Source organism: Calliphora vicina, chromosome 5, assembly GCF_958450345.1.
Source record: "Calliphora vicina chromosome 5, idCalVici1.1, whole genome shotgun sequence".
NCBI lineage: Eukaryota > Metazoa > Arthropoda > Insecta > Diptera > Calliphoridae > Calliphora > Calliphora vicina.
This window is the reverse complement of record NC_088784.1, coordinates 93,978,693-93,992,724: the sequence shown is the minus strand read 5'-3', so window position 1 is coordinate 93,992,724 and position 14,032 is coordinate 93,978,693. Positions and strand designations below refer to the sequence as shown.

General features: G+C 34.8%; 1 protein-coding gene across 2 annotated transcripts in view; it reads right to left on the bottom strand.

Annotated features, from left to right (window-relative positions):
* Nucleotides 1-4,643: 4,643 nt before the first annotated feature.
* jbug (filamin-type immunoglobulin domains fbug) overlaps nucleotides 4,644-14,032 on the bottom strand; it is a 128,554-nt gene continuing 119,165 nt past the window's right edge. The window contains exons 12-15 of one of the 2 annotated variants that reach the window (XM_065510506.1): nucleotides 7,644-9,714; nucleotides 6,078-7,570; nucleotides 5,760-5,939; nucleotides 4,644-5,693 (exon numbers count right to left, since the gene is read on the bottom strand). In XM_065510506.1, coding sequence (XP_065366578.1) covers nucleotides 5,562-5,693; nucleotides 5,760-5,939; nucleotides 6,078-7,570; nucleotides 7,644-9,714 — 3,876 coding nt within the window. In that variant the 3' untranslated portion in view covers nucleotides 4,644-5,561. The remainder of the gene's footprint in view (nucleotides 5,694-5,759; nucleotides 5,940-6,077; nucleotides 7,571-7,643; nucleotides 9,715-14,032) is intronic. The other variant, XM_065510509.1, reaches the window with a different exon arrangement.

Genomic DNA, 14,032 nt, shown 5'->3' with positions numbered 1-14,032 from the left:
TCTGGCAGTAGTGAAGGTAAAGGTCACAATGGTGGCCATTACAGCGTAACACCTCACAAGCCAACAAAAAGTGCATCGCAGATCCTTTAATATAAAGTATTTTTACATTGCATTGGATAAATACTAGAACGGGATACTTGAAGCCAATGGCTCTTAGAGAAAAACTTTGGTCTTCTTGAGACTAAAATATCCGATTGTAAATTTCAAAGATATAAAAAACAAGTAAGAAAGTATGGTCGGTCAAGCCCGACCATATAATACCCTACGCTAAGTAAAGGAGCAAAAACTTTTTTCTTTTAAAATTTCAATAATTTATATTATTGAGTGATTTTCGGAAGTGGGCCTTATATGGGGGCTATGACCAATTATGGACCGATCAACATGAAATTAGGTCGTGTGATTTATGTCTATATGAAAGTTTACTATGAATTTTGTGAGTATACCAAAATTTTTATGCACGTTAAAGTGATTTTCGGAAGCGGGTCTATATGGGAGTTATGACTAATTATGGACCGATCGTAACAAAATTTGGTGACATGAATTTTGTATATATAAAACTTATTTGCAGCGAAATTTGTGTAGATACATATATAAATTAAACATTTATGACCGATAAAGTCCAATTTCGAGAGGACATTTGTATGGGGGCTAGGTGAAATAATGGACCGATTTTAGCCAGTTTCAATAGGCTTCGTCCTTGGGCCGAAAAAATTATATGTACCAAATTTTATCGAAATATCTTCAAAATTGCGACCTGTACTCTGCGCACATGGTTTACATGGACAGTCAGCCAGCCAGACGGACGGACATCGTTTAATCTACTCAGAAAGTGATAGACCAATATTTTTGGGCGTTACACACATCTGCACAAACGCATAATACCCTCCACATGATGGTGGTGTAGGGTATAAAAATTAAAAAGGCGACCTCTATATATCCTTGCAAAAATACTTCATATTGGAGGGTATACTGCGATTTTTTTTGGAGTTACGGTCATGATACTGTTCGTACTTGGTATTAGAGTTGCATTCTTTATTTTTAAATAAGTACTACAATTAATTAAGCCAAAAACATCTTTTTCTTATTTATATTCGGTTTTTAGTCGAAATTTCCTTTTTTCTAGCAATCCACGAAATTTCCTTTCCCAAAACCATAATTGGTGCATGACTTAAAAATGCGAGATTTTTTTTTCAAATTTTTAACTTTTATTTTGAAACATTTGTACCAATTGAAAGTATTGGCCTTTGTTAGCTATGAACTTTTCCCATCTTCTGGCAACATATGTATTACGGGCCAAGAACGAGTCTAGCCAATTTCGGATACTCTGTTCTGAAGTCAGAGAGCGTTCTACATCGATCGAAGCAAATAGTGGTCAGATGGGGTACAGTCTGGGCTATAAGGCGAGTGAGGCAAATTTTCAACCACTTCTTTCTAAATAGTTTTTAACAGGTAATGCAACATGTGGCCTGCTGTTGTCAAGATGCAATATGTATTACATTTTCATGTCAGGCCGCATATTCTGGGAGATTTTTCGGCCAATACTCGCCTCCATCGAATCAGTTGCTTTCGGTACAGGTTCCTTGTGATGGTCCAGATTTCAGTATCTCATAATAGATAGAACTCTATTGATCCCACCAAATACAGAGCTTTACTTTAGCTCCATGCATATTTGGCTTTGGAGTTGATTCAGATGGTTGGCCGGTCTTCACATACTATCTATGTGATAGTATGTAAGAGAGACATTTTTCATTTCAAGTAATGATTCGGTGCAAAAATGATTATTTTTTATAGCGTTCAAACAGCATTTCAGACATGCAAAATCGTCGTTCAAAGTCTCTCATATTCAATTCGTATGGTACCCAAATTCCCAGCTATTAGCTGAATCCTGCTGCTTGGAAACGTTTTGAAATTTCTGATTGAATAGCCCCTAATGATTCTACAAGCCCTTGTTGAGCTTGACAAATGTCTTCGTGGGGTAATATCTCCAATTCTTGGTTTTCAATTGTTTTTGTTTTCCGTGTAAAACTCGTCACTTCTGAACTTGAAACTGATGAAATACATTCACCGTATGCCTTGGTGAGTAGTAGGTATGCAGTGATTCACCCTTTCAAATTAATGAATTAAAGCAAAACTTCCCGCATATGACTCTTTGATGGCGCAAAATTCGACATTTTCGAAGCAAAAAAAACGTTGTTGGTTACACTATAATGTTCAATAACCAAGTGAGAATAAATGATAGATATGTAGCCTTTAAAATGACAAAATTCGCGTATGTAAATGTGTTGAACCACCACAAGGAGTGAACATTTTTACGCAAAGACCTTCAAAAAAAAAAAAATGATTATACCCAAAAAATCATTACGGAAATATTTATACAAATATAAAAATTTTTATTTTGAAATATTGAGTAATTTGAATAGGAAATCTATATAGATGTTGATATTAGTTTATATTGTATGCAAATTCCTAAAAAAAAATTATCAAAATCGATAAATTTTATTTTTATTTTTGCTAACGTTTATAATTTAGAGAAAATAAATTTTTAAATTATCAAAAAAAAAAAATTCACAATTTTAGAAAAATTAAAAATTTACATTTCTCAAAAAATATTAATAAATCGTACAATTTATAAGCAAAAAGAAAATTTTTTAAAAAATGTTTGCAACTCAAGATATGGATTTTTAAAGTTTAGGAAAATGAAACTGGCGGGGAAGTTGTATGCAGTGTTGCCAATTCGTGGTGAACAAAAAGGGCTAAATACTTAGAAAAAATGGCTAAAAAAGGGCTAAAAAGCGGCTAAAAAAGGGCTAACATTTTTAATTAAAAAAATACATACATTTGACACAAAAAACAACTTAGAATGTTACATTTGGCTATGCCGAATAGAAAAACAAAAATGTATGAATATAACACACCTTCAAATGCAAGATAATAAGAATATTTATTCCTGTATGTTGATCCTTAACTTTAAAAATAACGTAATATGGGGCCACACGTAGGCAAATTTTTTTATATGAAAGACAAATTATGTATAAAGTAATCCTTTGTGATAACTTCGATGGAGAATATTTTGATAAGTGAATATGGCAAATATGCCTCTCATGTAATGCAAAAAAAACATATTCTAAAAATTATACACGTCGCCGGACAGAATTGATTTTCATTGGCAAAAACATAAATTTTGCCATTAGTTAGTAAACATATCAAAACTAAGATAGCCAAAATATGTAAACATAAATATTTAATTTAATTTTGGAAAAAAGTTAATTTTCTATATTTGGTCAGATAAAAATGATCATAGCTAACTTATTGTCGATAATGAACTGAATTTTTCTTTCTAAATTGGTTGGATTGTAGTCTTTGAAAACGGTATACTATGGCATGTGTTCTAAAATATTTGTTAAAGTACTATATTTACGTCAATACATCGCTCAGATAAAGTTAAAAGTATTCTCTTTAACCCTATATATGATTTTATAAACGCCCGGACCCGAGCGTAAAACATTAACATATTTATTAACAATTTTTATTCAAATAACGTCCATTTTCTCTATATTATTTATGACATTTTTTTTAATGTATGGAAGGCCCAACAATTTGTATGTGCTTAAATTGTTTACTGGTTCAACATTTTTAGTTAATTTTTGTCATAATATCCCTGCCAAATTTTTTGAACTGATTTTACTAATTTTCAACAGCAAAAATTTCAGATCATTAGAGTAAATATATAATTTTCATTAGAGTAAATATATATGGCTAAATGAAAATAAAAAAGGCTAAAAAAATGGCTAAAGGCTAAATTAATTTTTTTGTGGCTAAACAAGATTGAAAAGGGCTAAATTTAACCCAAAAAGGGCTAAATTGGCAACACTGGTTGTATGTAACTATATCTATATAATCTAGACATACAATGGTGAAAGTATAAATATTCACACTAAACATCAAAAATACTACTATACGCGGTGTTTAAAAATAGATTTTGAGAATGAAAACAAATTAAGGGATGGATCTGCAGTCTTCATAATTAAATAAATTGTGGTTGACGTTGGTGGTTTTAGGTTTTTTCTAAAATTATTGTTTTTAGTTAGATTTCTCTTTAAATTGGTCGGGAGAGCATGAAGACTTTAAACAAAATATGAAGGTTTAGGGTATTAATAACGATAAAAATGTAGTTTGTCGTTAATTATTTTATGTTTTTTATTAAATTATTCAATATGCTAAAATTACTTATGTTGCCAGAAAACTTAGTCAAAACTATTTGAATTTTTTTATAGTTTTTAATATTAATTAGGTCCAAGGACGAACCCAACAGATTTTGCTTGAAATCGGTACATGATTTCGTCTAGCCCCCATACAAATTCTCCTCGAAATTGCATTAAATATACTCATAAAAGTGTTAATTATATATATGCAACAATCATGATCAAATAACCCAATCAGACAAATCGACACCTAAGCAAAATATCTATGGCGCTAAGGTAATTCTCTGCATTTCCATTATGAGCTGCTGAAATCTGGACGACCATCACATGGAACCTGTACCGAATGAAACTGATTCGTTTAAGGCGAGCATTTGCCGTTTCTGTTTTTCACTAATTCTAAACTAAGTATATAATGAAACCCAAATTTTTTTTTTATTTTTTTTTTATAAAATATTTTGTTTTATTATGAATTGTTAAATTTATCTGCAACGCAAGTGCAGATATTCTGTGCACTTCTCGCAAAAAAATACTATTGAAAAACAAATATAATTTCCTAAATTATTGTTACTACAAGTACAATAATATACATATGTATATCCAAAAAATATAATTTCATTAGATTATTTTTACTAGGCACTAAAGTTAGTTACAATGTTAATTATGTATAAAAAGATAATATATGGAAATTATAACTTAAATTAATTGTAAACTTATAATTTCGTATTTTATATTCTTTTTTTTTTGTAAAAATTAAAGCATTAAATTTAAAAAAAGAGTAAAATTATTGCATCGTTTGTTTGTGAAGTTTATCTTTTAATTAAAAGATATTTCAGATATGTTGTTTATAAAATTTCCAAAATTGTTTTCAGAATTCGTTGTTAGAAAGCAAAAAACAATAATTCGTGTAAATGGTAAGTACAAAAAATAATAAATTAAACAATAACAATTGAAAGTCAGTAAGTAAATCTTAAAGAAGGAGTAATGTCAAAGTATACAACATGTTGATTCTTGTCTACAACGACGACTCAAACATGTACGTGAACCAATGTCAAAGGTCAATTCTGGATTACTTATATACTGATGGCTGGGGGTACGACTGCTAGTGTGAGTGCAACCCAGACCGCTTCCCAGACCGCTGCTCCTGTTTATGTAGAGCGGTGACAGACGTAAAAGTGTTCCTTGTTGATGATGAGAAAATAGTGGCATGATTGTTGTTGTTGCTGTTGGCTGGTGGGCTAAATGCTGCTGATGTTGTTGCTGTTGTTGATGATGATGCTGATGATGAAGATGCTGTTGTTGCATGTGTGTTGGACTGAGGGCATGGCTTGGCAATATTATGGTGCTAATGCTACTTTGGTCTCATATGCCCTGCAAAAACCTTCGCAACTCCTCCTCGGTATCGAAGATCATGACGGGGAATGGTGAACCGGGCACAAATTCTCCAGCCCATTTCACCTCAACTCTATAGTCACCAGGCTCAGTGGGATCAAACTGTAAATTAACAAAAATGCAAATATATTACGGTACAGGTATTAAGAATAATTTATTGAAAGCTACCTTGCAAAGAATCGTTCTATCCTTTTGCGATTCACGTTGCATTTCCACGCGGAAAGCACCCTTAGGGCCTCTTACACGTACGGTTAGTTGGCCAGCGCCAGCACCACGGGTATCGCAAATAAAGCGGGATTGGAATGTAGCCAAAACTCCATGTTCTATGCCAGGACCATAAACTCGTACCTAAAAGTAAAACAATTGTTTATTAAAATCTATGCTCCATATCCAAAAACTATTATTAAAGTTATCAATATTTTACAACAGGAAATTTGTTTGGAAAGAACTTTAATAATCGAAGCTTTTACGAAGTTGTTCACTTACCTTACTAGCATCTGGAGCTCCTGCGACTTTCAAAGCAAACGGTGAGCCCGGAACATTTTGTCCTCCATATTTAATAGTAAGTAAGTGACGTCCTGGTTCTTGCGGTTTAATATTCAGTGTGAATGTTGCATCACCATGATCATATAATTCACAATATGCCACCTTACGTGGACCAGCACAATGGGCGGTTAACTCTCCAGGACCAGCACGTCTGGTATCAATCCAAGATTTAATATCTTTACCAACAATGCCATGACGCAAACCTTCACCAGAGCAAATAACTTTGGAAGCATCCATTGAAGAGCCCACGGCCACGGTAAGAGGACAACCCTTAACCAAACGTCCATTCCATTTAACCGACAATGTCAAAGTACCCGAAGAAGATTTTTGTGGTGTATAAGAAGCCAACCATATGGCTTCGTTCGGTCGAGGTTGGGCCAAACTGACTGGTACCGAGGTATTGTCTTGATGTACCAAAATAACTTCTGGCCTGCCAGCGGGAGCATCTGAGGCATCTATGGTAAAGTGAGCTGCTTCTCCAGCCTGGGCGGCAGCCAAACCACGACCTGTCAGTACCACCTTATCGGCAGCCTGTTGACCGGTAACAAAAGCACTGCGTGGACATTGAACTATGGTCAAACTGCTCCATGTTAAATCTAAATCATGTTCACCAGGAGCCAAATTTTCACCACTTATAAACAAACGCAATTTACCATCGGGCAGTTTGTCCACAGGAATTTCTATGCCATCAATAGTACAGTTCAGTTCTCCGGGACCGGCATTTTCCACATCGAACACAATACGGGCTGGTAGAATTAAACGGCCCTCATGATCCAACAAAGTACCCCAACCGCCTACAGGCGTAACCTTAGAAGACTCCACACAGGATATGTGCCAAGGAGAGCCGGGTAGATTACCTCTATTGGGGCAACTGGCGCGAATCTCATAACGTCCCACCGACAGTATGGTATACGAAATACGCCATTCATTATTGCCCAAAGCCTTAATTTTTGGTTCAATGCGCTCACCAAATTCATCGGTGCGTTCAATTTGCACATTCGGCTGTACGGGACAATAGACAATGAACGAAGCTTCTTTACTGCGATGACATACCTCAAGACCATTACCTGTGGCACGGGTATCATGTTTAGCACCTGTTGTTGAAGCGGTAAAGGTGTACGGCGAATTGGGTAGTGTCTCTCCACCATACATTAAGGTCAGCTTATAGTTTCCTGGTTGTGTGGGTATAAATTCCACACTGTGTATACCCTCCGACTGTTCGTTAATGTGTACGGGTACATTTTGATTTGTGGGCGAAACAGCAAAAGCTTCTAATTCAGCCAAACCGGCATTTTCAGTGCGTACAGAGAAGGATATGGGACTGTGCAAAGCCATTGGACTCTTGGGAACTCCCTGCACGGATACCTTGCTAATGTCGAAGGCTTCGCAAGTGAAGGGACTACCCGGCAGCGGTTTGGACTGATGTAAAACCTCTGTAAGATAGAAGAAATATACATTTTGGATTAGTTTCAACAAGGTAATGGATTGACAGTAAAAATAACTTACCTATTATGCATTGTCCGGGTTTATTAATATTGAATTCAGCCTGCAAATGACCACTCTTAGTTTGATAGCATCTGACTGGCAAAGCCTGGCCGCCAGGACCCGAAACCACCACATCAAACTCTCTAGCTGGGCGTTTAATGGTGTCTATAGCAAAATTAGTGGTCTTGCCCACCCTAGCCTGATACAAGCCCAAGCCGCTGACACTGATCTCCTTGCCAGCACCAGCTGGTAAAACATTAATTTCCAAAGGCTTCAATGATATGGGTACATCATTGAAAAGAATAGTGATTTTATGGGGAGCTACTCTGGTAGGATGATAGACTATCTCGTAGATACCATTCTTGGAAGGTCCTCGAATATTGTGAGGAACTTCTGTAGCACCACATTTCACCATAGCCGACAAATCACCCTGGCCCGCCTCGTTAAGTGACACAGAAATGCTGGCCGGACGGTGGCAGAAGGCTTCACCCACCTCGGTAATCTTAACCAAAGAAGGATCGAAAACGGTTAGAGTTCTAGTGCCAATATGTTGTCTGGTCTCACGATCAATAAAACGTATCAAATAGTTGCCAGTCATATGAGTGCGGAATTCAGCCGTCTGGCGATTAATTGTATAGGGCACTGGCTTGTGATCTGGTCCCATTATTTCTGCAATTTGATCATCTGAAGGGAAATCAATCATGGCCAAGCTGCCAATTTGAATAGTTTGGGCTGTATGTTGGATTTCCACACGGAAGGGACTGCCATCAACTGGCACCTCATTGAAGGTGATATTAACATAGTGTGACTCTGTGGACTGGGGTACGAAAGTAACATCGTACAGACCTCTAGCACAGGCCACAACTTCAGCTTTAACAGTACTGGTGTCGGTGGAAACTACCAATTCCAAAGTGCCCTCACCAGCACCGGCAGCATCTACACTAAAGGTAACGGGTATGCCCAAGGCTGCTGGACCATATTGCTGCTCCAAACCACTTATGGTGACACGGGAAACATCAAAAACATTGCAAGAGAAGGGAGATCCATTAATATGCTGATCTGAGGCAGTAACACTGATCAAATGACGTCCTACAACGGAAGGACGGAAGGAGCCAGTATACGAATCTCCATTACCCTGTACATCTACGGGAACATTATCGCCCGAAGGTGATGTTACAAAAACTTGTGGCTCCACACCCTCAAAGCCATCCAAATCAAAAGCATTATCCACACGTATGGCGGCCTGTTTCAAAGCTTCGCCTGATGCTATGGCTCTGGGTAAACTAATCGGAGCCGAACCTATTTGGCAGGTAAATGGTGAACCCGGCACTGGATGACCATTAAAACGCACGGACAGCGAGTGAGGTGCTGCTTCTGTAGGCTTGAAATTTACCTTAAAACGAGCATTGCCTTCGGACTGCACAAAGTTGGGCACATTTTTGCCATTGACAGCCACAATTATTTCCAAATTACCAGCTCCTGCTTGGCTGGCATTAATGCCAAAACTCACACTCTTACCCACCACACCAGGACGTATATCGGTGACCACAACTTTCTCTGCCGAGTAGGCTTTCAAAAGGAAAGGACTACCTTCCACATGACCGCCACCCGGTAAACGCACTTCCACCGAATGATCTCCCACCTCAACGGGCTCAAATTTAACATTATAGCCCATGTGTATGTCATCGACTTTAACGGGTACACTACGTCGTGCCGGACCCAAAACCTCAACTGTTGGTTTGGTATCCGATTCCACCACAAACTCAAACATACGTCCTACACTAACTTTGTCCATCGTTTCGGGCGATTGTATACGTGCTGCAGCCGAAACCCGACAAGTAAATGGCGATCCCGGCACATCTTGACCATTAAATCTCAGCTCAACGGTGTGATTTTGTGCTTCGCGCGGTGTAAAACTTATGGCGTAGGTATGTTGGCCTTGAGCCTGTGCCGATGTAGGCACACGACCACCATTGACGGTCACTTCTAGGTTGCCTGGACCGGCTTGTGAAGTCTCCACCAGGAAGGTGACTGGTTTGCCGACTGTACCGTTGCTGACGTTTTTAACCTTTATGGCGCCAACGTCATAAACCTAGTGGAATGGAAAAAAGTAAATGTATTAGAATTTAAACAATTTTTTTACAACTATACAAAGAAAACAGTTTCGTAGAAGGGAAATCACTGATATCTTTTTATTTGCAGCAAATTAATTGCCACAACGAATATGTTTTTTCTGGGGGAACCATTGATTTATTGTGATTACTTGTCACAACATTTTATTTGATTAGGAAGGAATTTATTTTAGTTAAGTAAAACTAGAGTTTTCAAAAAAGAGACAAAATTAAAAGCAGTGGTTTCGGTTTAAACAAATTTAAATTCGATTGGTTTTGGGGTAATTTATTAATTATCATGATTTTATTGAAACAAGAAACATTTTTTTTGAAAAAAGGGAGAAACAAAATTTTTCGACAAGGCATCGGACCATACACAACAACTAGATAGGTAACTGAGAGCCAAAAACCTAAGTCTGTTGTCAAAAACCTAATTCATGAGAATGTATTGCATGTATTTTGTTATTGTATCACCCGTATGTGTGAAAAGAGAGTAATTTTTCCATATATATTACTCTCTCCTTCCGTTCTATGTGTTTGTTCTATGCATCGGACCTTCTAAATTTGTTTAAATTTAGATTGCCGAATTGTATAAAATCTTTCTATTTAAAAATTGGTTTAATTGTTTAATATACCCTAGTTTCAATATATTAGCCAGAATGGAAAGCTAGATGTTAGTTAACCATACTCTTCATAACTTTGGAAAGTGCAGAAGAAATTGATATTGGGCATTAATTTGCTGGGTTGTTAGCCTCTCCCTTTTTAGGAATTTGGATTTCAACTGAAATTTGCCGACACGATATAAAGTGCTGAAATGTTAGCGAATGGTCGAATTAGCGTCCAAGAGCACTATTGGTATACTGTTATGCCCAGGAGATTAGTTTATATTGAGATCTCCTAAAACCTTTTTAATTGTACGATTGCGAAAGAATATATTCGGAACTTTTTCGAGCTCAAAAATTTAAATTGATACCATACCATGATAACTTCTATCATAAATGGAAATATCATCCTGCTTAACTGTCATTTCTCTCAAGCGAATTTTAAATTAAAAGCAAATTTTCTCTGTTTTTCTCGTTATGGAGAAAGTCTGGGTCTCTCTGCGAGATGGTAAGTTTTCCCTAATTAATTTGCCACGTAAAAAACGTAACGTAGATATGTTATATATCAATGGATAGTAGATTTTGTATATTTTGTAAAAATATATATTAAAAATATATTAGATTCAAAAATTGCTGGAATACTTTTTTTGAAAAGTATATCAAAAATTTTTATTGATTTTTTGCGAAGAATACTATTTAAGAACATTTTACAATTATATAGATTTTTTTATAGAAAATGCAAAAATAAAAACCATTTTTGAGTCCCGCAAATCCCAAAAAAGTTTTGAAAAATCCCAAAAGATGGCATTTTTAGGAGGTGGGACTTGTTTATCGGAACCCTTTACAAAATAATTAACAACATATTGGGCCTTCTAAAATGGGTTATTATATTTTGATATCGACTATGCGATTTGTGAAATTTTGCCCTAAATTTGAAAAGTTTTCAATTTTTTATTTCAAATATAAAAAGCTTTTAAAAAAATATAAACTCCTTATACATCATCTTAGAAATTTCTTAGATAACTTAAAAAGGAATAAAGTGTATTTTTCCAAAAATACTAGCGAAAAAGCGCATTTTCTAATATTTTTTAAACTGAAATGCATATAACTTTGGAGTGAGTAATGATTTTTAAACAATTATTTTTTATTTGATATATATGTATTGTTACGAAATTGTACAAATATAACGATTTTAAGGGCTGATTTAAAAGTACCATAATGCTCTCAAATAACATTGCTGTAATAGAAAACTGTAACATATCTATGGGCATTATTTAATAAAAGCTTTCAGTTGACCATTGATCGTAATTTGGCAACGCTGTTTGAATTCGAATATTCAGTTAAAGAACATTGTAGAAAGTACACCACAGATGGCGTATGATCTAGAATATTCGAACTTTGACCGTTAAAGAGCAATCTAGAGTGCAGATGGCAGTGTTATAAATAGTGGCAGAGGTTGCAGTAGTTAGTGAGTTTATCAGAGACGCTTTTCGAATAAACATCAACTAAGTACCTTAAAGTGTGTTGTGTTTTTCAACTAAATTCGTGTACATTATAAATTGTGTCTATATTTCTGAGAATTTATAAACGTGTATAAAAAACATTGAGTGGCTATTTAATTCTGTGGTTGTTGTACATTTTGAATAAATAAAGAGTTGTTACAATTTTTAAACTACTAAACGGCTTTTGTTTGCAATCAAAAGTATCCGGTTTATTTAAAGGAAATAAACCAGCGTTTTGAAAAGGTTAAAACGTAACAGTATATTTGTTGGTAGTTCAACTAAAGAAAATTGGAGAAAATCATGAAATAGTTGTACCCGCTGCTATAAAAAAATTTGAGTAGGGTGGGTAAAAATTTTGCAAATTTAATTTTTTAGTGCTCGATGAGAATATTCTATAAATGTAATTTTTTTGAAATCGGAAAATATAAAAAAAATAAAACATACCCTAGGTGTCCTACTTTGGGGACCCCTGGCCGTGGTCCCATGAGGTCCAAGTTCAAAACTTAAACTCGACAACACTTTCTCTTTGCGGATTTCAAATTTAATTCAAATCCGACTAACAATTTAGAAGTTATAGATATATTTCCCACTCTTTTTTCTATACCACTGTGTGTCGCGTGACAAATCATACTAAAGGTAGAACAAAAACCAATGCAAACATTTTAATAAAACCTTTTTAATTTTTTTTAAAAAAAATTGTTAATAAATTATGTTCCAAGGAGCCAAATTTTGCATTTTCTAGAGATAGTCAAAATTTCGTTCTATTTTTTTGTCACGTTCGAGACAACGAATCAACAAAATTTTTCTTTTGCGAAAAACATAGTGCTACAAATATGTTATCGAAAAATGTATATAAAAAAAATTGAGATTTAATTTTTTTATTTTCACTTCAAAGGCGTACGAATGCCTCATTCGGAACTGTGGAAATTCCCATGTATAATTTTATTCATGCATCTTGAGAAATCGTAGTGTATGTTTTTTGACAAATTCTTTGTTTTAAAATTATTAACACTTTTACTGAAGAAATTTTGCACTCATCTCTAAAAAAAATATGAAATTAAAGCGAGTTACAAAATTGGTTTGCCCATGGAAAAGGTCTATACTAATTCAGTGTTTAAAAAACTATGTAGACTACAAGTAGCAGTAGCAACGAAAAAACACAAGTAGTCTAGTTAAAAAATTAATAAAAACTCGGAGTCAATAATTACTACTACTACTGCTACCTTCACATTTTGGTAGCAGTAGTTGTAGTAGTACTAATAAAAGAAAAATTTAAAAGTAGCAGAGTAATTTATTTTCTATTGCTACCTTAAAAAAGAAAAAGTTTTGATGTAGCAGTCATTAGTTTTTTATTAATTCTGCTACTTTTAAAATTTAGTAGTAATAGAAGTAGCAGTTGAGGTAGTAGAAGAAGTAGCAGTTAAGTAGCAGTTGAAGTAGCAGCTAAGTAGCAGTTGAGGTAGCAATAAAATAAGTCAAAAATAAAAATCTTCAGCCAAAAAATTATATTATGTGTTGTTGTTGTGAATGTATATTTGTGTATGTTGGTCGTGTTGTAAACAAAACTTCGGCTTTTTTGTTATACACACAGAAAACACGATCTTTCTGTTAGCAACACGAACATCTGAGATGAATAAAATCGAATAATTCATTCAAACTCTCTCAAAACAAAAACAACACACACTGTTTAATTCTGTCAATTTTGGTGTTATGACTGAAGATTTTCTTTTTTGACTACTTTTATTGCTACCTTAACTGCTGCATCAACTGCTACTTTACTGCTACCTTAAAAATTAAAACTCGATATAGAGCAGTAGCAATGATTTGTATTTTTATGCTACTACTCCATTTACAATTCATATTTTATTACTACTGCTCTGTTAAGAGTTTTATATTTTGAAGGTAGCAGTAGTTTTAAAAAAACAAGAAAACGAAAAAAGACAAATGCTACTGCTACCGCTACATACACTTTTTTGAAGCAGTAGTTGTAGCAGCAGTTAAAAATTTGTTAGTTATCGTAGCTTTTTAAACACTGTACTAATTATCATCGAATTGAAAAAGGTAAATGTTCGAAAATTAATTAATTCGTGTCATAGAGCGGAAACTAGAAAAAAACTCAAACAAAAAAATTACTCAAAATAATCACACATACGAGTGTTGTTTTTGTTTTCACATAGTTTTTTCTACCAATACAT